General features: G+C 33.8%; 5 protein-coding genes across 9 annotated transcripts; 1 reads left to right on the top strand and 4 right to left on the bottom strand.

Annotated features, from left to right (window-relative positions):
• Window positions 1–1,588: 1,588 nt before the first annotated feature.
• LOC124909838 (DNA ligase 1-like) lies at window positions 1,589–3,352 on the bottom strand. The gene is made up of 7 exons (XM_047450471.1): window positions 3,254–3,352; window positions 3,071–3,187; window positions 2,925–3,008; window positions 2,746–2,865; window positions 2,626–2,703; window positions 2,470–2,580; window positions 1,589–2,242 (listed from the first exon to the last, which is right to left on the bottom strand). The coding sequence occupies exons 1-7, from the start codon at window positions 3,350–3,352 to the stop codon at window positions 1,589–1,591; spliced, it is 1,263 nt and encodes a 420-aa protein (XP_047306427.1).
• A 5,863-nt stretch (window positions 3,353–9,215) lies between these two features.
• Window positions 9,216–10,232, top strand: LOC124909837 (putative F-box protein At3g10240). Its single transcript, XM_047450470.1, has one exon. The coding sequence runs from the start codon at window positions 9,216–9,218 to the stop codon at window positions 10,230–10,232; it is 1,017 nt and encodes a 338-aa protein (XP_047306426.1).
• Window positions 10,233–10,712: 480 nt separating this feature from the next.
• LOC124944638 (6-phosphogluconate dehydrogenase, decarboxylating 2) lies at window positions 10,713–13,112 on the bottom strand. 3 transcript variants are annotated; one of them, XM_047484946.1, is made up of 2 exons: window positions 13,017–13,112; window positions 10,713–12,371 (listed from the first exon to the last, which is right to left on the bottom strand). In XM_047484946.1, exon 2 carries the CDS (start codon window positions 12,357–12,359, stop codon window positions 10,899–10,901), a length of 1,461 nt encoding a protein of 486 aa, XP_047340902.1. In that variant the 5' UTR covers window positions 12,360–12,371; window positions 13,017–13,112; the 3' UTR covers window positions 10,713–10,898. The 3 variants fall into 3 exon arrangements, with proteins under 3 accessions (XP_047340902.1, XP_047340904.1, XP_047340903.1); XM_047484948.1 differs by having other exon boundaries at window positions 13,021–13,105; XM_047484947.1 differs by having other exon boundaries at window positions 12,882–13,026.
• Window positions 13,113–15,142: 2,030 nt separating this feature from the next.
• On the bottom strand, window positions 15,143–18,458 carry LOC124945276 (chaperonin 60 subunit beta 4, chloroplastic-like). 3 transcript variants are annotated; one of them, XM_047485676.1, is made up of 13 exons: window positions 18,184–18,457; window positions 17,968–18,093; window positions 17,738–17,875; window positions 17,540–17,635; window positions 17,161–17,403; window positions 16,682–17,086; window positions 16,530–16,607; window positions 16,388–16,459; window positions 16,190–16,294; window positions 16,008–16,100; window positions 15,820–15,912; window positions 15,616–15,742; window positions 15,143–15,514 (listed from the first exon to the last, which is right to left on the bottom strand). In XM_047485676.1, exons 1-13 carry the CDS (start codon window positions 18,346–18,348, stop codon window positions 15,477–15,479), a joined length of 1,779 nt encoding a protein of 592 aa, XP_047341632.1. In that variant the 5' UTR covers window positions 18,349–18,457; the 3' UTR covers window positions 15,143–15,476. The 3 variants fall into 3 exon arrangements, 2 of the variants coding, with proteins under 2 accessions (XP_047341632.1, XP_047341633.1); XM_047485677.1 differs by lacking the exon at window positions 15,143–15,514 and having other exon boundaries at window positions 15,820–15,923; window positions 18,184–18,458; XR_007099976.1 differs by lacking the exons at window positions 15,143–15,514; window positions 15,616–15,742 and having other exon boundaries at window positions 15,876–15,912; window positions 16,008–16,113; window positions 18,184–18,458.
• A 3,546-nt stretch (window positions 18,459–22,004) lies between these two features.
• LOC124945674 (basic leucine zipper 43-like) lies at window positions 22,005–22,748 on the bottom strand. Its single transcript, XM_047486144.1, has one exon. It carries the CDS (start codon window positions 22,715–22,717, stop codon window positions 22,145–22,147), a length of 573 nt encoding a protein of 190 aa, XP_047342100.1. The 5' UTR covers window positions 22,718–22,748; the 3' UTR covers window positions 22,005–22,144.
• Between the last annotated feature and the right edge of the window lie 715 nt (window positions 22,749–23,463).

Here is a 23,463-nt window from a genome sequence, read left to right as displayed (position 1 = left end):
GATTATAATAAAGTCTCATTTGTTGTTAAGAATAGAACATACACACCCTCGAAAAACTAACACAACATAATTGAATGGTAAATCAAATGACCCAATAACAACTAAGAGTATTATTCGAGCTAAAATCGAGATGAAAATTTTAATGAGACTAAATAGAATGTAAAACTAAACAAAACACAAAATCAATTCTAATATATATGAGCGGTAAAAAAAGAAACGAGATATTATATGATGATATAAAAAAATATATGTATAATAATAATTTTGTAAACTTTTTTTAAAATTTAAGTATATTTTTTATATAAGAATGGAAAGATTTATTTCTTATATTACTTAAACATCATTACTAGTTTATATAATATTGTCTAAACGGAATATATAATAATATTGTAATAAAATATAATATATTATGGCAAATTTTTAGCTAACCTAATTAATTAGAATTAAAAATTCATGATCATAGTCTCATTCTCTCTAAAAAAAACCTAGAAAGAAAAAGTTGTTGAAGGTCGGTCGCGATACTGATGCTGATGATATCTGATCTTCCTCTAGAGTTGTCTCATTTAATTATGATGAAACTACCGATGAAGTCTATACTGCGTTTACGTTGCGTATGCACGTTGTTTCGTTCCATGATCGATGATCCCCGCTTCATCAAACTTCACCATTCACGGTCCCTCGCTTGTCCTGAAAGCTTCACGCGCATCCTCATTTACACCCTCTACGACCTGGAGAATGTCGATTTCTTCTCCGTGGAAATAGGAGGAAACCAACAAGCGGTTCACTACGCTACGTTTTCCATAGACTATTTGGTTTCACTACGAGAATTTAATCAACTGCGAGAAATACACCAACTGCAAGAAATATACTAACTTCAAGAAATATATCAACTGCAAGAAATATACCAACTGCAAGAAATATACCAACTGCGAGAAATACATCTTAACTTATGTTACAACAATAATATTCATTATTACACATAATGATAAACATATTACAACTTCATGGCTCTAAAATCTGGTGAAACAACCTCACTGCCCACTTTTCTCTATATAATTTCATCTTATCTGATGTGCAATTTTCTAAACTAAGTTTAACAGTCATGTACTCTATATACATTAATAAAAAAATGCCACAGTCCCCAATCATTGATGCTTTTGGTACTTCTGGATGTGGGATTCTACTAAATCTTAAAGTCTCATTTGTCATGTTAGGATACCGACCATTTGAACACGAGACATTGCTTTATGAATGAAGGGCGGAAACATTTCACAAATGGGTATGATGAATTCTGCAAAATCGTCGTCATTGAAAATTGTCTGATCGCAATCATAAACATCAATTCTCCATTCTTGCAATCGAATAACACACAGTACCCAGTATTGGAGGTCGAGGTTAAGGGGGAAGTAAATGTTATCAATAGTGCTCCAATTGAGCATATGTTTATCTTCTCTACCCAGTAGTAGTTTTAAATGGCTTCATCGAAATTATGGCCATCTGGTAAAGAAGGATCAACCGACTCAACAACAAATTTGTCATAATTTGATTTAAACAAAGGGACAAAATGACAATCTAAGATGGTGAAATTCTACGGGTAAGTCTTAGGGTAGGTGAATGCTCTTGCTATTAGAAGAGAACATCCGACATTCATCTCCACATCAATTAGCCACCTATGTGTCCTCAGAATTGTATTGAAGATTTCATGGCCTACAGTGCCATCATAGAGGTGGAGCTTTTTACATTTAACTCCTTTCGCCAACTCTTTCATGAACTCTATCTTCAGTTTCGGATTATACTTCGACATAGGATCGACAATCATTGGATCCTTCACCATGTTCTTTCTTGGACGAGGGACGGTGTAAGGACTAAGTAGAGCTTTCGACCTTGACCTCTTTCTCTTAAATTCGATATGGGATGAATCTTCCAATTCCATCACATCCTCTTCAATGATCTTCTGCTTGTTCTTCTTTTGCACATTGTCTTCCTTCTTCTCCACAATGAAATGATCGTCCACCTTCTTCTGCACCACCTTCTTCCCCTTCTGCTCCACCTTATTTTGTACCTTTTCTTCATTCTTCTCCACAATGAAATAATTGTCCACCTTATTCTTATTCTGCAGCACCTTCTTCCCCTTCTGCACCACCTTATTTTGCACCTTTTCTTCCTTCTTATCCACAATGAAACCATCGTCCACCTTATTCTTATTCTGCAGCACCTTCTTCCCCTTCTGCACCACCTTATCCTATAAAGAAATCATAGAAATTAGACCAAATGCGAGAAATAGGCCAAATGCGAGAAATAGATAAACTGCGAGAAATAGACCAACTGCGAAAAATAGGCCAAGATATAGGCCAACTACGAGAAATAGGCCAACTGCGAGAAATAGACAAACTGCGAGAAATAGACAAAATGCGAGAAATACACAATACATACCTCAACCTTCTAGTCAACAATCCCATCATTGTCTACCTTCTTATCCACCTTCTCCTCCACCTTCTCCTCAACCTTCTCCTCCATTGTCTCATCCACCTTCTCCTCCACCTTCTCGTCAACAATCCCATCATTGTCCACCTTCTCCTCCTACTTCTCGTTAACAATTCCATCATTTTCTACCTTCTCATTCACCTTCTCCTCCACCTTCTCCTCAACCTTCTCCTCCACCTTCTCGTCAACAATCTCATCATTGTCTACCTTCTCATCCACCTTCTCGTCAATAATCCCATCATTGTCTACCTTCTAATCCACCTTCTCCTCCACATTCTCCTCAACCTTCTCCTCCACCGTCTCATCCACCGACTCATCCACTTTCTCATCCACATCATGCACATCAGCTTCCTCAACAATCCCCTCCACCGTCTCATCCACCTTCTCATCCACATTGGATTCTCATCCACATTGGATTTCTCATCATTGGATTTCTCAACAATCCCATCATTGGATTTCTCAACAATCCCATAATTGAATTTCTCAACAATCCCATCTGATTCCTTAACAATCCCATCAGCTTCCTAAAGAATGCTCGAGAAATAGGTCAATTGCGAGAAATAGGCCAAATGCGAGAAATACATACCTCAATATCATCATCTTCCAATAAATCCTCAATCAACAAATCATCATTCTTCTTCTCCTCCACAAGCCCAGCATTGGATTTCTCCACTACCCATCCTACAAAAAAAAACAAATTGCTCTAATTAGACCATATACTCGAAATACACCAAATGCAAAAAATACACCAAATGCGAGAAATACATACCTCAGTATTATCATCATTCAACAAATCCTCCATAAACACATCCTTCATAAGCCCGACATTGTTGTTCTCCTCCACAAGCCCGACATTGTTGTTCTCCATAAGTCAATCCTACAAAAAAACAAAAGTCTTTAATTAGACCATATAATAGAAATACACCAATTGCGAGAAATACACCAAATGCTCGACCATACCTCAATATTATCATCATTCAACATATGCTTAATAAACACATTCGCATTATCCAAATCTTTCTCATTCACCTCCAAATCTTCATCATCCTTGTCTTCCTCATTCACCTTCTTTTTCTCTGTTAAATCTTCCTCATTAAATCTTTTCCTTCTCTATTCCTCCCCTAGTGTGGCTGATAATATGTCAAAGTGTTGTTGAAGTTGGTTTAACATATCTTTTATTAAATTTATTTCAGTTCACACTTCAGTTTTGAGTTCATTTAGCTCCTTCGTAAGTTCATCCAATCTACATCTTTCATGGGGAGTTGTTGTTGTTGGAGTCATGGGAGAGGATTCATCATCTTTTCTACTTGTGGAGCTCTCGACAGAATAAGAGTTGCTGGTGCTGGGTGTAGGGTTGCGGGTTCTTGTACTCATGGAAGGTTTGACTTTGGCATGAGTAATTTGTCTTTTCTTCCTCATTTCAGGTTTATGAGGAACTACATCTTCTTCAATATCTTCAAATTTCCTTTTTCTGCAATCAAGATTAAAAAAGAAATCATAAACATTACCTCGCATATCTTCAAAGTCCTCACTAGCATATAAGATCTCCTCTTCTTTGGACAATTCCATCTTCTGGACAATCTTGCTTTGTAGGGCAGTGTGAAGATCAGAGGCGGTGCTCTTCCTCATGGATTTATATTGTATTATCCTTGGGCAGACAGACTCTTGTGCTTGAAGCATCGTTTTACTTGCAAGTTTGGGGACAAACGTTTGGATAAGCTCATAGGTCCACACTTGAAAGGCTAGTGTGAACCCATATACGGTATAAGAAACATCGACATGCTTTCTTTGTTCTTATTCCCCATGGCTTTCTTCTTCTCCAGATATAGCAATCTGTAGCGAACAAGGTCCTTGTTCAAACCCTTTATGGTTGCTCTAAATGACACATTTCCCCATTGAAAATTGAGGAAAGTGTCGATGTCCTCGACCATGCTAAGGAGTTTGATATTTATTATCCTCTTTAGGTCAAAGGCGAAGAGATATTGGGTAACCAGGTATACCAGCCCCAATTTTCACGCATCTTCCTTATTAGAGCAGGAATCGAACTTTGAATGAAGCACTAGTAGAAAAAGGATTTTCGGTAATGAATGTCAGTAACGACGATATAGTGTTGTTACTGATAAATATATATCAGTAACGGCTTTATATAACAGTTACTAATATTATCTATCAGTTACGACTCTTACTTATAACCGTTACTGATAACATTGGTTTTTTTCCGAGAGTATTTGTAACGGTTTTTAAATGCCCTTACAAATAGTCTTTGAACATCTGTAACGGTTCTTTGAAAAAACGTTACAGATACCACTCTAGAAAGGGTATCTATAACGGTTTTCGAATGCCCTTACAGATACTATATAACCATCTGTAATGGTTTTCGAATGCCCTTACAGATACTATATAACCATCTGTAACGTTTTTCGAATGCCCTTACAGATACTTCAATATAACCCGAGAACAAATTCTCTTTTCTTTCTTCTCCGCTCCTGTCTTACTTTCGCTGTCGCCGCCCTTATAATTTAAGTTATCTATTGCTACAAATGATCAACTTCAAATCCATCTGTCAAGAACAAAGTTAGTTGATGACTTCGATCCATCCTCAATGAAGGTGCATATATCATTATCTCATTCTTGTCCAGATCTAACTTCCATTTTATGTTTCGCGTTTTTGTTTTATATAATATTTTAATGACGATTTTCTTTTCATTTTAGATTTGATTCGTTTCGTTTGAAAATCTCATCGCCTTCAATTTGAGAGGTATTTCTTCTTGTTTATGGAATCTCGTAGACGAATACATGATATACGTATAAGATAGATATATCTGTAGATAGATAGTTAGATCTATAGATGCATGAGTTGAGTTTGATTGCATTTCGTAATACTTAGTGGTTGAATCATGCTAATTTACGAAATGAAGGTTCTAGAAAAGAGCCTATTTGTTCAATTTTATACCCATGACAGACCACACCACAGTAGGTGGTCGATTAAGCGAGTTAGAGCAGTTAACAATAGCGGACATGTGGAGAATGGTGAAGAAGATTCAAGAGATTTGTTCCTAACCAAATTTAAAAAGAGCATGAGGACATTGGAAGACTAGAGGGATTTACTACAGTAGGTAATAATTCCATATTATTATGCTGTGTTCTTTCTCATTACTAAGATTTCTTGATATGCATATTGTAGAAAATAGGAAATTGCTTTCATCTACTATTATTACACACCCAAAAGAAGAAGAGTCTTCTTCTGATCAATTGCAGAATATTTGACCATCTGAGTTTGAAGAGACATTGCTTGAACAAGAACAAGAAGACTTGAAGCTCCTCCCTCCATTAGCAGGAGAAAACGTTATGAATATTATACAGGTGGATGCCGAATCCGCTCCTTGGTGGAAAACATGCTTGTCTCTTCTATTTACATACAATTATTAGAAACTGATTTCTAGAAACTACTCCCGTTTAGGTGGTTTAGGAGACGTCGCAGGAGCCTTACCTAAAGTGTTGGCTCGACGTGGACACCGGGTTATGGTAATTCCTCTTCTTCTATTGTTTCATATAATCATCAATTAAAAGTTATCTTCTCCTTCTTGTTGAGGTTGTGGTGCCTTTGTATGAGAAATTTGCTGAAGCTGAATATTCAGGTGTAAGAAGAATGTACAAAGTGGATGGATAGGAACAAAACCATAGTTAGCAGCTCCTTTGATGGACGTAGGTTATTCAAGAAACAAACTAAGGAAGAAGAAGCTGAAGCTGGAGCATTCACGTTATTACTATGAATAATTTAGTTCAAATATATTGAGATAATTGATTGATTTTTGAATTAAGTATTTTGTGGATTGGTCTTTTTGTTTATATAAATGTTTTTACTAAAATTTTATTCGTCGTTACTGAAAGTTATCAGTAACGGTTTTTAAAGCTTTTAGTAACGGCATTAGCCCTTACTGATACCCTTTTTCTACTAGTGAAGGTCTTCTATTCTAACAATTTGATTTCTTTTAAAATATTTGACAACCAAAGGTGGAATTTCTTCAACTTCATTGAAAATGGTTACCTCCTCGAGGAATTTCCCAAAATTGAGGCTTGTGACCAATGCAAACTCCTTCATCCCGAAGCACAGCTCCTCTCCATTCACGAGGAACTTCATCTCCATAGAATTTGAAGTACAAATCCTGAGGAGCATTTGATGTATTATCGTTCCTGAGAACCGTAGTAACGGGTATCCTTTGAATAAGAATCTGAATTGGGTTTGCTCTATTCTCTCCGTTATATTTATTGAAGCAAACTTGGTGGCAATTTTTTCGATATTGGTTTTCCATGAGACCCTCCCAGCAAACTTAGGAATTATGGTGGACTCCATCTACAAAACAAGGAACAAAATTGGAGTAAGCAAATCCATAAAATTATAATTACCTAATCTATTTCAAATAAGGTCTAAGTTGCTCAGTTTCATACTGCACATCATACTGCAACTAAAATCATGTTACAACTAGTTGTCTTATTAATAGACTTAACCATTGAAAAACATAATATAACAACTCAAGCAACATCAAAGAATACACAAAAATGCCATTTCTTAACAAGAACATAACAAATTCCATTTCTCGTTTGTTAAGAACACTGATATACGAGAAACGGCACAATACTCGTGAATGAATAAACGAGAAATGAATGAATAAACGAGAAATGCATGCATGTAGAATAAGAACATTGATATAATACTCGTCATATACCCTAAAAGCATATACACACATAAACGAATATAAGATGAACCCTAAAAGCTAAATACATCAATATCCATCAATATAAACGATAGAATATATATCGAAGTAGATTAAACCAAACCCTAAACCTAAACAAAACCCTAAGCCCTAAAATCACCTAAATATATCGAAGAGACGGACGGACGGCGGACGAACCACGAATGATGATGTTGAAGGATGATGTTTAACGAGGTTGATCGATGATGTTGAACGAAGTTGGAATGGAAAGTCGACAGTTGTATAGACGAAGTTTTGGAAGTCGGGGTGGGAGAGATGAGAAATGGATATTCGTGAATTGGGGGGTTTTGTTTTAAATTATGGCAAGAAAATTATATATACGATGAAAGACGAGAAATGTCATTCACGCATTTCATTTAAAATGTGTGAGTTGATTAACGCATTTTAGATGAAATGCGTGAATGACATTTCCCGTAAATTGAAAGTCGAGAAATGTCATTCACGCATTTTCATCTAAAACGCGTTAATCAACTCACGCATTTTAGATGAAAATGCATGAATGCCATTTCTCGTAAATTAGCGAGAAACCAGGCGTCCAAGGGGTATTTCTGACTTTTCGCAGGGCAAAAGGGCCCTTTTTTCCACCATTAGCAGATGCGGGCCTTTTTTCGAATTAAATAGAAAGCATTTAATATATTTGTTTTTCAATTTTTATTATTAAAAAACACTTAATTTTTCTCTTTAATTTTTTATTATTATAAATATTTTTTCAAACTCTCTTGAATAGATAAATAGAGGAGTTTAATATATTTGTTTTTTAATTTTTATTATTAAAAAATATTTAATAATTTTTCTCTTTAATATTTTATTATTACAAATATATTTTTTTAAATTATTGTACGTACCAAGTAAACGCTTTTTAATTATTTCTCTCTTAATAATTTATTCTCTTTTATTTATTATAAAAATAAAAAAAATATATATTTTCAATAAAAAAAATGACCCAAATTAAAATAAATAATAATTAATTAGGAGAATAATAACATGGTTGGTGTGCTAGTTAAATGTTGTTGTAGTTGATTGGACCTTCAATAGTGGATTGAGTCTCTAGTAAATCACAGAAGATGAACGAAAATTAAAAAAAAAAGATTTTTAAGGAGAGAAAAGAGAGAAAAATAACACTTAAGAGTTTAAAAAAAGATTAATAATTTTTGGTTTTATTATTATTAATATATATATTATTAAATTAATAGAGGATAGAATTAATTAACTGAATTACAAAATATTTTTTTTATTTTCTTATATATAAATTTTAATTAACATAATTAATTATTATTTATTTTAATTTGAATACTTTTTTATTATTGAAAAATAAAATTTATTTTTTTAATAAATAAAATGGAACTTTGAAAAAGAGAAATAATTAAAATGCGTTTAGAAGGCTAGAAGGCATGTACAATGATTTTAAACAAAAAAAATATTTATAATAATAAAAAATTAAAAAATAAATTATTAAGTGTTTTTAAATAATAAAAAATGAATTTTTTTATTGAATGCGTCATATTTAAAATAAAGAGAGAAAATGTAAGTAATGAGAATAGAGAGAAAAAATTATTAATGAATATAAAAAAGAAAACTAAATAAATACTGAGTCAAGTCGCAATCTAATCACTACACGTCATTCACTACCACTTTCCTACAACCCTATCATTAATCGAAAGAAAATAAATGTTATACTTAGTCGCAATCTAATCTACAAGTCATTCACTGCCACTTTCGCTACAAATAATTCGGTTCCCATAATTTAGAATTAGGCTTAGTCATCCATAATTTTTGCTTGCATTTTTTTTTATATATCCTCATTAATTATAATTATGTACTCATAATCATAATCATAATCTCATTCTCCCTACAAAAACAAAAACCCTTGAAAGGAAAAGTGGTTGAAGGACGGCCGCGATGATGATGAATGATCTTCCTCAAGATTTGACTTATTTAATTTTGATCAAACTATCCATGAAGTCTCTAATGCGTTTACGTTGCGTATGCAAGTTGTTTCGTTCCATGATTGACGATCCTTACTTCATCAAACTTCACCATTCACGGTCCCTCGCTTGTCCTGAAAGCAGCACGCGCATCCTCATTTACACCATCTACAACCTGGAGAATGTGGATTTCTTCTCCGTGGAAATCGGAGGAGACCAACAAGCGGTTCACTGCGCTACGTTTCCTATAGACTATTTGGTTTCAGTTCACTACCTAAGGAGTGACAACGTTCGTGATAGGGTTTGCGTCTTTCCCCAGGTTGTGAAAGGCCTGGTTCTCCTTAAGGATCGAATCTGGAATCCGCTAACCGGTCATGTAACCAGCCTTCCGCCTGCAGAGGAGAAGGATCTTCCCGAAGGGCAGCCAACTTATAGATTCTTGGGTTTCGATCCACATGCAAACCAGTACAAAGTGCTCTACATAAGTTCACTTTCTGTTTGCAAAATACTGACAATTGGAATAGACGGCATAATTGGCTCATGGAGATTCATCAAAACCTATCCTAAGGAGATGCAATCCCCTTTGCTAAGGGGTTGTGGACACGATATGTTGTACCTGAGCAATCGAGGCGACTACCCCAGCTGCGTCCTGGCCTTGGACCTTCATACGGAAGTGTTTCATACTCCTTCTTTTCCTGTGGACAACATCAGCCGCAATGCATGGTCTATATACAATGCATTCCCAGGGAGATCGGTGTTCAATTATAATGATTCGTTTTGGCGATCGGACGGCAAAGGCGGATGGGACAAGAAATTAGACATTCCGAGACCCTATAAGATGTTGGGCACTTTGGGCAAAGGTGAGGTACTTCTTCATTCTTACAGTGAAGAGTACGATGATACAACATTGGTAGGGTTTAACCTGGAGACTGGATTTTTAAGAGAAATTCATTCTCCTAGATTTTTAAGAGAGATTCATACTCCTCATTTTCAATATTTATTATACAAAGGTGTAGAAACCCACATGGAATGCTTGATTCGATTTTAAATTATATATAACTAGTTTTTCTGATGAAATAAAAAAAGAAATCTTTGTCTTTATTTTAATTTACTTTGGTTTTGATCAATACAATTATCATTGTTTTTAATTGATATTTTAATTGATATAGGTTTTGAAAAATCTCAACATGATCATAATTACTACTTATATAATAACAATACTTCAATGATTTCATGGAAAGAAGGATCTCAAAAACAAAAATAGATTGATTCAAGAATTTCAATTAAAGAACTGGTTTAGAAACTGTACATCAATGTGGCATATATGTGAATCTATCAAAAACTTCAATGATTTAGAGACGAATTTGAGAATCCAATTAAATACAAATTTTGATCCAATAACTTGCTAAAACTGATGCTTTATATATCCTTTTCAAGGATCTTGATACAAATAAAATGTATGAATTTGATTCAAAACTGTGGTGGTTGAGAATTGAGAAAGTGCCTTATTATAGTTTAACTGAAAACATAACAAAATAAACCTTATTTAATAAAAATGTTCTTATTATTCAAACAGTCGATTAATAAACTTAGAAAACAAGGGGAAAATGATGTTATCTCCAAATCCAACAATAGATAACAACACAACAATTCATTCTATTCGAAAAATTAAGAAGAAATCGACATTATTATTACCACTCACTTTCCGATGGCTTCAAATCTTCGACTGTTTAGCGAGCTTGAACCATTCAGTATGGAAAGAGCCGGGAATATCAGTCCTCTCGTAAGTATGAGCTCCAAAGTAATCCCTTTGAGCCTGAACCAAATTTGCAGGCAATCGTTCCCTTCTATAAGTGTCGAAATAAGCAAGACTAGTTGACATTCCAGGAGTGCTTATGCCCGCATTAATAGCAAGACAAACAACTCTCCTCCAAGCTGCCTGTCTATCCACAACCTCACCTGCAAACTCAGGATCAACAAGTAAATTCGCAAGATCAGCGTTCCTGTCATAAGCCTGCTTAATCCGATCCAAAAATATAGCGCGAATAATACAACCGCCTTTCCAAATCCTAGCAAGCTCCCCCAATTTTAATCCCCAATCCTTTTCTTCGCTCTTCGCGCGGATCAAGTTCATCCCCTGTGCGTAGCTGCATATCTTGGAAGCGTAAAGAGCCTGACGAACATCGTCAATCAACTTCTGCTTGTCGACAACCGCTTGATCGGTTAAGATTTCCCCGATACCGCTCGATTGGAAGACTTTCGCTGCCAAAACTCGTTCCTCTTTCAACCCGCTGAGGAATCTCGAGTCCAAAGATGCAGCGATAGTTGGAGCAGCGATTGAGAGCTCGGCTGCTTGCTGAACTGTCCATTTTCCAGTTCCTTTCATCCCGGTTTTGTCGAGCACTTTATCCACTAGATGCCCGTCTGCTTTATCGTCTTTGATTTTGAATATATCAGCAGTAATCTCAACCAAGAAGCTTAGAAGCTCTCCTTTGTTCCATTCTGAGAAGACTTGATGTAGTTCTTCGTTAGAAAGCTTTCCAACCGATTTCAGCACGTCGTAGGCTTCCGCAATCAGCTGCATATCACCATATTCAATCCCGTTATGAACCATCTTCACGAAATTTCCAGACCCGCCTTTTCCTATGTAAGTAACGCAAGGACCGCTGTCAACTTGAGCCGCTACTTTCACAAGGATATCTTCGATGTTTTTATAAGCTTCAAACGAGCCACCAGGCATCATGGAAGGTCCATTTCTAGCTCCTTCTTCTCCACCTGAAACTCCCATTCCGAGATAGAGAAATCCTAACTCAGTCATGGCTTTCTCTCTTCTCTCGGTGTTTTCGTACCATTCGTTTCCTCCGTCGATTATGCAGTCTCCTTTTTCTAAGTAGACGGACAGGGTTTTGATTGTGTCGTCAACAGGTGCTCCTGCCTTGACGAGCATTATGATCACTCGTGGCTTTTGAATGGAAAGTACAAAGGATTCGGGATCATGGAAACCGTATAGTGGGAGGTCTCCTTCTTTCTTAGCTCTCTCCACGGTTTCATCGACTTTCGAAGAACTTCTGTTGTAAACTGAAATGGGAAACCCTTTTTCTGCTATGTTCAGGGCAAGATTCTGTCCCATTACTGCTAGCCCAGCAAGACCGATTCTGGTAAGAGTAGTTGCCATCTCGATTCTTTCCTATTTAGAAAAAAACTAGTTTCAGTATTTGATAAATAAACAACAATGCAGGAAATGAAAAATTAGAGTTCTTCATTATAACAGTAGAATGAATCCAGATTGAAAAATTCAATTACATCAGATTTGGAACTTCAAATCCATTTCCATGGTAATCCCATTAATCACTAAACGAAAAAGAGAATCTAACAACAAAAGAATACAGATCAAACAACAGATCCAAAACCCTAAATCAGAAAGCTAGATCCATGATTCTTCAGTGAATATCCATCCGAACTACTTTACTTGACGATCGAAAAGTAAGATTGATCAAAATGAGATAAATCAATAGCCCAACTAACGAAATCAAACAATAGAAAACAGATCATGGTTGATCTCAAGATCTTAAACTAGGATATCCCAAAGATCAATCAGAAAATCATATCAGAATCAAACTATGGATGAATAAGAAAGACTGAATATCAAATGTAAAACTGAGATTGATGAAAATGAATTCACAAAAGTGCTTAATACCTGAGAGTGAGATGAAGAAAGCTAGAAACTTTATTGATTTATACTCAAAACCCAGTAAAAATTTAGATCTGGGTATCGAAGAAAACAAGAACTAGAACTAGAACTAGAATATATGCACCTTCTCTACCTACTTACCTACCAAACTTGTGCAAATTGGTCGTGGTGAGAAGACAGTCGATTTCAGATACTGTTTCTTTCTCTCTCTATCTCTTGGTGTTAGCTGCACAAATTTGACACGTTTGGTCAAGAAATGCCTCCATATATATAATATCCTTTTTTTATAATATTTAATAATTTAAAATATCATAAATAAAAAATAAAATTTTGATTTATTTGAATTTAATTTAGTTATTTACAACGAATAAGGTCAACAAACTCATTAAATGGTATTTCTTTTTTCTAAAAAAATACATTAAAATAGTCACCGTTCTGAAAAATGCAACCAAAGTTGTTACTTATCATGTTTGTTTGATATAATATAATTTAATTAGTTATTTAAATAATTTTAAAATATAATTGACCAATTGACTAGAATAACTCATTAGTAAGATTGGACTTGTTCTCTATATTTTTTTTTAAAACTCAACACAAATAATATTTTTAATCCATCATTTTTAAATAATTACATCACTTATGTCATTAAATAAAATATTAAAATATTTTCTATTTTAAATTATTATTTTTTATTTTATTTATATATACAAATACTCTTTAATTTTTTTTACTAAAAATAATCATTACCTTCTCAAAATCATCATAATTATTATTTTTTTTTTCTTTTAAATTTTTTAAATCGGAATAAGTTTATAAATAAAGATCTCATGTTCTAGTTATCTCCTATTTAGTCACATTATTGTTTTATTTTGTCATTTAACAAAAAAAAAATTATAAAGTTATTGAAATTATTTTTTATTTACTTTTTTACTTAATTATTTTTTATTTAATTTAATTATATTTTTCATAATAAATGAACATAAAATTATTTTTAATTTTTATTTGAACAATTTTAAAAAAGTGTTGGTGAGGTGATTATAATAAAATATATTTTTAAAATAATTTTATTAATCAAAATATGGCTAGGTTAGGATAAGGATTAAAAAAATGTTTTATTTAAAAATATTGATTGGTGGTGATTTTAAAAAAGTGTGGATATTTTTAAGTAAAAATACTTAAATAATATTAATATATAATGATAAAATAAAAAAATAATAATAATTTAAAATAAAAATATTTTAGTATTTTAATTAATAAATTAAGTAACGCGATATAAGATATAGAGAGTTAAATAAATTTTTTTATTTAAATTATTAAGATAATTTAATCTAGAATGTTTACCTTCTAAAATAAAATAATTCTCTATTATAGTCACATCAAGTCCTTGAAAGTTATGTAGTAATTAGTCACTTAATATGTTTCTTATATATTTTTTTTTAATTGAGAAAATATCACTTAATTTACTTTGCAATCAATAAAAAAAGGTTATTTTCAAAAATAAAACAAAAAGGCAAATTATAAATTTCTGACTGCTGATTTTTTTTTTTTTCTTATGAATTATTAACATGGAGAAATTTAAAATCTTAATAAATATGTTAATGCATGTTAACATTTGATTTTAGTATATATATTTTTTTGCAATAGGGTATGGACTTTGGACATTAAATCTATTTGAAAATTATATCTTTTAATAGAAAATTTAAAATTAGATCTCAATTCAAATGAGCAATAAACCTTAAGAACATAAATTTTTTTTAAAAACTAACTATTTCTAAATAAAATCGAAAAGGAAGATAACCCTAACAGTACTTAAAAGTACACCGGTTGAGCTTTTAGCCTATAAATTCTTTCGATTTTTTTCAAACTAGATAATTCACTAAATGATAACGAAAATTATGAGCAAATACTTTTCCATTTTTCTATTCCAATTCAATCCTACCATAATCAAATGTTAGGCAGAGAACACACAATTGATCAACAAATAACCGATACATTTCTCATCCTTAAGGCACAACAAGCAGCAGCAACCCAAAGTCCAAAACTTTTTTTTCCAGCAAATCATTCATCAAAACATTGTCCCCCATGAAAACTATCATTTCCAAATCAAATATATGTTCGAATAAAAAAGGAGACATTAAAAGATGTAATAAATCGATTAGGGTAGGTTAAAATATTGACTAAGAGACAAAATGTCTATCATTCAATTTTGAAGTGGTGCATAAAGATGGGGACTGACTGACTACCTTCTTAAAAAAAAGAATTATAGATGTGAAAAGAATAATATTCCATTTTAAAAAAAGCATATTCATCTTACAAAATATATCTCAATACCTATTTAAATACTCCAACATAATTTATTCTATTTCAATACTAATAACAGCATGATCCATTACAACAAACTAGCTTTGTAGATTTTTTTTTTTTTGCTATGCTACTAGAACATTCTAATCTAAACTGTCTATTTTTTTATGCAATCTCAGCTCTTGAAATCATAACCCTTAACTTTTGTATCACATTGATTCCAGTTCTTTGTTTCTTTGAACCATTCAATGAACTTCAGCTTCATTTTTTGAACCACAAGAACATGTATGGTGGCTGAGTTCATCTAGGAAACTTAATGTTTTCGACCGGCCCAACACCTACACAGAACAAAAGATTCTTAATCTTAACAAAGATTACTACAAAATCTAACTGAAATTAAATAAAACTCTATAGAACAATTCGTCTAGATTTTTCTTACCCGATTCTGGCAATGGATTTCTCATTCTGTTAGGCTTTGTTGATTCTATGATATCAATTACAACAGCATCCGACAATAAAAAGGCTTTCGCAACCGATGCTGCATGCTCCAAACAACATCTTACCACCTGTGGTTTGAAATGACAAAACAACATATATTATTTTTTCCTTAAAAGAAACATTTGGTTGGGTTATATTAATATACCTTTGTAGGATCAATGATGCCAGAAGCCACTAAATCCTCGTAAGAGCCATTTGCAGCGTTGTAGCCGAACCTAATATTGTCATTGGACAAAACCTGCAATAGTTCTTAAACATCAATCTTATAAGTTGAATAGTCTTTCATCACAAACAAAACATTTCCTAAAAACAAAAACCCAAATGCCTATGTACCTTTTCCACGACGACAAGCCCATTCACACCTGCATTTTTTGCTATCTGTCGAATAGGATAAGATAACGCTCTTCTGAAAATCTCGGCTCCAATCTGGATAATGTCACTAAAACAAATTGCATGATGTTCGAACCAAACATGTGAACTAGATTAAAGGGTATGAGGATAAGATAGATGCATACTCTTTGCTCTTCATTGTCTAGATTTTGTTTGATCTGATCCACCTTTAAAGATAGCCTCAAAAGACTACAACCTCCACCAACGACGATTCCTTCTTCAATCGCTGCCTGAATTGTTTGAACAGTAATAACAGTTAAAAATGTAAAAGGAAAAAAAAAGTTAAGAGAAGCAAACAGCTAAGTAACTAACTAATTAACTACCTTTGTAGCATTTAGAGCATCTTCAATTCTTAAATGTTTGTCCTTCAACTCAACTTCAGTCAAAGCTCCAACCTTCAACATTATTCAAATGATTTACATTCACTCCACCCAATCACCCCGGTTTCAACAATTAATAGCATACCTGCAGAATGGCGATAGCTGAAGATAACCTTGATGATCGTTCATTCAGCATATTCTTTCGGACCCTCCCATCTGTGTTCTGAAAAATAAATAAATTCTCATCTTTGTAAATTTGGACAGTTTTAGGAAATGGGTAAATACTAAATATCACACCTCAATCAGTTTTTGAATCTGGCCAACTCTTTGGCTGACAGCTTCATCTTCGCTTCCATCTGTCACTATTAATGTCGAATCCTTACTTATCACGACCTTCATAGCATTTCCCAATACCTCTTTTCCAGATTTTTCCAGGGAAATACCCGCTTCATCTCTAACTACTGTCGCTCCAGTCAAAATAGCAATGTCATCTAAGCAATGGCTCTTTCGTTCACCAAATGAAGGAGCTTTAATAGCAGCCGCCTTCATAACACCCTTGAGTTTGTTTCTAATTAATAAAGCTAGAGCTTGAGGCTCCATTCCTTCTGCAATGATCAAGATTGGATACTTTTCCTTAACTGCACTATCCAAAATCTTAAACATATCCTTTGGATTCGAGATAATTTTGTCAACCAGGAGTAACTGCAAAAGTAAAAAGATGCAATTGTCAAGATCCTTTTGTTGCAAAAAAAAGAAGAAGAAATAATCAATATTACCCTGCAATCATGGTACTCAACCGTCATCTTTTCCTTGTTTGTGACCAAATGAGGAGACAAATACCCACGATCGAAATGCATTCCTTCTACAATCTGTAACTCGGTTTCAGCACAATTCCATTTCTCGATTTTGATTAAGCCACTCCTTCCTACTTTTGCAAAAGCTTCGGCTATCATATTTCCAACAATGTAATCATTACCCGCACTCACCGATGCAACATGGGCTAATTCATGATCCTCAACCTGCAAAAAAAGTTGAAATAACTAAAGCAGTTCAAGAACCGTGACACTTCTGTAAAGATGTTGGATTTCCAGGATGATCATTCCGAGTTCTGAATCAAACAAAAAAAATCATCATCAGACCAAGTGAAATTTGTACCTCTCTGGACATCAGCTTGAGTTCAGAGACAAGGGCTTTGCAGGTTTTCTCAATCCCTCTGGCAATTTGAACAGGATTGATGCCAGCAGCTGTAATCTGAAACAATGAAAATAATGTTGTTTAGAACTTAGATTGCAGGTTGAAGATAATCAAAACATCTGAGAACTTAAGAAAATGATTATCATTCTTCTTCTTCACCTTCACACCTTCTGAAATTAGACCTCTAGCAAGTATGATTGAAGTTGTAGACCCATCACCAGCAAGATCATTTGTCTTCGCACCAGCTAATCTCACTAACTTAACTCCAACATATTCCACTGGGTCTTCAAGCTCAATCTTATATTCCAAAACAAAAAGTAAGAACCTTTAAACAAGATAATAATAAAACTCAATCTTCTATTTCAAAATCAATTCTAATTTTTCATTACCTCCTTAAGAACAGTTTCACCATCGTTGACAATCTTAGGAGGGCCGTATTTGTTCTGCAGAACCACATTTCTTCCTTTTGGGCCCAAAGTGACTCCAACCAAGTCGGCTACAAGTTCCACTCCAGCCTAAACAAAATTTTGAAACGAACCCACAATCAATTGCAACATTACTACGGAGAATGACTTATATATAGAGCTGAAGAGAAAGTAGGGAACCAGAAGCTTCTTTGTGGTAGAACCGTCGTGATTGAAGTAAAGCTCCTTAGACATTGCTCGTGGGTTGAGCATAAAAGAAGTGGAATGTCGTCTTCTTGTTGATGCTATTTGGGTGTTAGAAATTGAAGATATGGGTGTGGTGGCAGCTGCTATACATGCCGCCATGGCTATGAGAATTCACCAACTAATTAGCAATGGAGGTGGCATTGAACTTTTGGATAATAGTCATCCACACCAATGGAGAGCAGCCTAAAATATCTATACCATATGAAAAATATATCACTTCACTATCTTATCTTATCTATGAGTATTATTTTTTAATACATTTGTTACTTTAGATGATAAAATAATTTTAAACTTAGTAACTATAGGAAAACTAATGATGGGTACAAATATGATTTAAACTCCAACTTAAAACGTTTTAAGTGAAATGAAACAGATTAATGATTTATGTTTATGGTTGTCTATATGAACGAGTTAATCAAAATTCTACTATGAAATCTTATTGTTAGGAGTTTGAATATTAATCAACTATGGTGGTGTATTATTGGCAAACTTTAATAATTAAAGTGATTGTCATTTGTTGGACTTCATGGAATTGTTCCTATTGAGTTGAAGCTTTAAGGAAGCAAATATATTAACAATTTTTTTTTTTTTTGTTAATCTTGATTGGAGATCTATTTACCCTAATGCAGGATGAGTCTATAATCCCATCTTATTGGATAGACTCCAAATCAAATAATCAAGAGAAATAAAATATTTATTTAAAAAAATTATGGGTTGATGAAGCTGATTCTCGTGGATTGATGCAAAATTCTTGATAAAGACTCGATTATGTAAATGATGAGAATTTACCCTGTATAATCTTGAGAAGGTGGTTGTTACACCTACAAATTGTAACACTAAAGAACTTAATAAAAAAATTGCAAAATTTAAAAAGAAATTGAGACTAGTAAAATGAACAAAATTTGAAACATGTTCTCACAAGCAAAAGTTATCAAACTTAAAAAATAGATTGTTAGACAATTAGATTTTTTTTCCCTTAAAAATTATAATTTAGATATTTACTTTTAGCTAAACTTGTCATACAATAAGGCTAACCTATTGTTACAACGTTTAGTAGAAGAGAATCTGAAATTTTGTCTTTATTTAACCAAAGTTTTAATTTTCAACACAATCTTTTTAATTTTCCACGGGATGTACTTCTCATTCCAAATGCAATAATCAATTAATGTTTTGGAATCTGATTCGATAATAATCTTTTGAACACCAAGATTGAAAATGATGATAACTGCATCAAAGATGGTTTCACCTTCGACTTATAGACAATCAATCTGTCCCGCATTTCTACAACTTCCAGAAATAAATTTTCCATCATTAACGCAAACCACCGATGCCACAAACGCATTTATACTGTTTTTACATACTGTTAGAGTTTGTGGCCCGAATTCTTGTTGGGTCAGCGGGTTTTGCCCGCACTGTATGGACCTGTAGTCTTAATGGGTTTGGCCCCTTTTAATTTACATCATATTTTAGGGTTAGACAATATATAGAGAATACAATCGTATTTTCTCTTATTCAGTTTTTACGTTGTCCACCAAAATTTGTACAATCTTCGATATAGTGAAATCTTCTCTTCTGCCCGTGGTTTTTACCCGTAAAGGGTTTTCCACGTAATCTTGGTGTTCGTTCTTCTTTTCTCTTTTATCCTCGTTTATTGTGGTTTGATTCTAACACATACAACTGTGTCACAATTAATTTTAAGCCATTCTTTCGGCGGGCGAGTCCATTTGTTACCTTCAAAATCTTTTGGGTTTGAGTATTATGTGCACCGATTTGAATATGATTAATCTCATTCGTCATTTTGGTTCTTCCTTCCCCACCAAAGGAAATCGTTACTTTTTCCTCCAAATCTCCACTCCATCTCAAAATATTTTAGAGAACATTCAAAATCTCTGGCATTTTTCTATTTTTAAGAGCCCCTTGTTTCAAATTTTCAAATCAGTCCCAAAATCTTGATTTAAAATTTTAAGAGCCCCTTTAGTTTGTAAAACACTATTCTTCCCCAGCAGCTTGATTTAAAATTTGATTAGACAATTAGATTATAAGGCAAGACTCAAGAGCCATAGCCTATTGATGGGTTTTGATAACCTTTTGTAGCCCAACATTCAGACCCATAAAAACGACCCCCACCTTCTATCTGCTTTATTGAGTGTTCTTCCGGGTCTGACTTCAACAATATAATTCTCTTCCTATCGAAAAAATCTAGGATTTTTACACAGCCATTTGATGTTAGTCAATCATTGTGGCAATATATAAACAAACAGACTTTAGTTTCTTCTTATTTCAAATGGTAGTATTTAAATATTTAACCTCCTGTAACTTGACAATGATTAGGTTGTGTAATGTTTAATGATATGAACTGTTGTGCTCGAGATGGTGAAATTCGATGACATGTAATTCACTTGCTTACAAAAATTCTGAGTATTTTGTGATTTAGCTTTAGTGGGTGAATGATGAAAGCAAATTATAAGACTTTAAGGAAATTAATTTTCTGTTGTTTACTAATCCCATTTGGTGATCAAAGAATATAGATCTATATTGCTGTCATTCTCTGATTGGAAGTTGGAACCTATTTGTTTAATTGATTATGTCAGGAAGTTTCATTCCTTGCTTCTCTGCAAGACATGGGTATTCAATGAATTTTCCTCCTTTTATACTGTTGTAATGTTAGAATTTGTGCCATCCTTTCAAGCTTGAGTTGCATCGGATCAAACCCAAAAATGGATGATTTTGCTAGGACCAAACATAGAAGCTTAGAACCAAACAAAGCTAAAGCTCCACTATTTTCCATTTTGTTATTTTTATAGGGTTGATGGATAACTGGCCCTTGTTGTGTTGTGTGTAAGAGAGATGAAGTGTTTTTAGTGCGTTTTTGTGGTAATACTTGTGAACATGTGTGTCCTGGAAGCACCTGAGGTCTTGTCTATTTTGAATTCGTATTGGATCAAAGATGGTGTAAACAAGTTAGACCATAATAGGATTGAAGCTTTTTAGTGGACTCCCTTTTTATGGCTTTGATTTACAGTATTTACTTTCTTCATTGAATTATCAGCCACTACCACCAGCACTACCACCACAAATTGTCTCATTATTGTCTGTGTTATCGTGTGTGTAAAATAGACCTGGCCATGGGGCCTCCCCTCAACGTCACTGCACCCTGTTCCCTTTGGTCCACCATTTTGCATAACCATCTCCAGATTATTCTTGTATTGGTGCATTTACATTGATCATAGTTAGAATACCATTTATTTTCATTAGCTTATGAGATGGTTCTCTGTTGCATAAGTGATGCATACATTAGCTTCTCTTTTCCATGATTGGATTGATTGGTGGGATGCTTAAAATATTCACAGAAAACCCATCCAAGTTATAGCTCATCCTTATTTTCGATTCCCACTAAGAACATCTTAATCTTGTTTGATATTGGGTTATTTGGATTTTTCTAACCATACCCTCTGTCACATCACCTATCATTTCAACCATGAAATCACTTAATTCATCGACTAAATACCAAATTACTATTACTTTACCTTTTATAAAATTTGAATTTTAAATAATTTAACCCAAATAATCCTGAAAAAACCAACTTTTTCATCAAACAAGATTTTGATTTCATAACTTTCAAATAATTCCATATCAAACAAGTTACTTTGATTGAACTCATTGAAGTGATTATGACTGTGAGATGTTGTGCTTAAATTCATTTCCATTTTTTTTTCATAACAGGTGTCTGGATTTTGATGCAAGGGAAATTTCAGTTAGAAGAACAGAGTTTATCAGTCATTATTTTCGCAAGTAGACTATGATCTCTTACAGATACATCGATACAAGATGAGAACATCACGTAAAGCATACGCCAAAAAGTTAAAAATGAAAGAAGGAACTAATAGGAGGATTCTCAGTGAAGAAAACTCGACGATGCTGTCATGCTTTGGTTGGATGACTCTGCTCTGAGATGAGCAGTGTTGCAGTTAACATCGTCAAGATCCCCAACCAAAAGAGAGAAAGGGCTGCCAATTCTGATATCAGAAATCATCTGACGAAGGCCAGAAGTTTCTTCCTTGAGCCTAACATTCTCTTTCTGGATCTTTTCATGGCACTCAGCCACATGGTTTAACTTGTTAACAAGGCTTTGGTTCTCCATCCTCAATCGCATGACTTGCGAGCAAAGTTCGTCGAGATGCTTCTGCTTTCTCATCCTCGATCTCCTTGCTGACTCCCTGTTGGAAATCATCCTCCTCTGCTTCCTCTCATCAACAACATATGTCTGCTGCTCATCTGCTTCATCTGAGGTCGAGTTATAGCCGTGTAAAGGAGGAGAAGCTGCTTGACCAATGGGGAAGTTCCCGCCCAAGAAACTGCTGAAATGGAGTGGTGCAGTCATGTTAGTAGAGGGAAATGGACATGGGCTGATCATGAAATTGTCTGAAGAAACAAGGTAGTTGATTTCTGCAACCTCTGATGGGATCATGGCTCTTCTTTTATCAATGTGAAGGAGAAAGAAAGAAGTTCAAGTTTGGTTTGCTGAGGGGATGATGGAAAAGGGAATTTATAGGAGGATATGGATGAAATGAATGGGCCATACCCACATTGAGAAATTCATAGCAACATATTTTTTCTCCTTTCAGGGTCTTTTACATTAGCAGAGAGCTTGAATGTGGATAGGAAAGGACATGGAAGAATAAAGGTAAAAAATTGAAATATTCAAAATTTTATATGCTTAATAGTATATTATTATATTTATTATTATACTGTGACTAAAAAAAGCATAATCCATTCTACTATATATGTCTAATGTGTTTTCCATGGAATTGATAGATGATACTGTTATTTACCAGTCATGTGACATTATGAACAATGACATTTGTGCATGCATGTCTATATGAAGGTTGACTTGTAGATATATAGCTGATGGTAAATTTAATATCTGTTTAATCATTAATTTTGTTTGGCCAAGGTTGACATTGCATTTGACTTTATATCTAGTTAATTAATCTTATCTTTATTTTCAATTTTTTTTTTTATCATTTCTTATGATAAATGAATGAATGCATGGTATCTTGATGTTTTTTCAAGCTTGAAACAGAAAATGGAAATGGAGGACTATGTAAGTGTTGTTGCATAATGATATGGAATTATGGATACACAAATGCTTGAGAAATTTAATTTTTTTTTTTCTGATTTCTCATTCATATGGTTGGATCTAAGATTTGAAGA

The sequence above is a fragment of the Impatiens glandulifera genome, chromosome 7 (assembly GCF_907164915.1).
Source record: "Impatiens glandulifera chromosome 7, dImpGla2.1, whole genome shotgun sequence".
In the NCBI taxonomy this organism is placed as follows: Eukaryota; Viridiplantae; Streptophyta; class Magnoliopsida; order Ericales; family Balsaminaceae; genus Impatiens; species Impatiens glandulifera.
Note: the sequence above shows the minus strand (reverse complement) of the source record. Positions and strands in the feature narration are given on the sequence as shown.

Coding starts and splice junctions, on each gene's coding strand:
- LOC124909838 (XM_047450471.1), bottom strand. CDS start 3,352: ATGGAGAACAACAATGTCGGGCTTGTGGAGGAGAACAACAATGTCGGG. Junction 2,581..2,625: donor AGGAGAAGGTGGAGGAGAAG/GTGAATGAGAAG, acceptor AACGAGAAGTAG/GAGGAGAAGGTGGACAATGA. Junction 2,243..2,469: donor AGGAGAAGGTGGATAAGAAG/GTAGACAATGAT, acceptor ATTTCTTTATAG/GATAAGGTGGTGCAGAAGGG.
- LOC124944638 (XM_047484946.1), bottom strand. CDS start 12,359: ATGGCAACTACTCTTACCAGAATCGGTCTTGCTGGGCTAGCAGTAATG.
- LOC124909837 (XM_047450470.1), top strand. CDS start 9,216: ATGAAGTCTCTAATGCGTTTACGTTGCGTATGCAAGTTGTTTCGTTCC.
- LOC124945674 (XM_047486144.1), bottom strand. CDS start 22,717: ATGATCCCATCAGAGGTTGCAGAAATCAACTACCTTGTTTCTTCAGAC.
- LOC124945276 (XM_047485676.1), bottom strand. CDS start 18,348: ATGGCGGCATGTATAGCAGCTGCCACCACACCCATATCTTCAATTTCT. Junction 17,404..17,539: donor TCAAGCTGATGTCCAGAGAG/GTACAAATTTCA, acceptor CTTTTTTTGCAG/GTTGAGGATCATGAATTAGC. Junction 16,608..16,681: donor AGATTCAAAAACTGATTGAG/GTGTGATATTTA, acceptor TTTATTTTTCAG/AACACAGATGGGAGGGTCCG.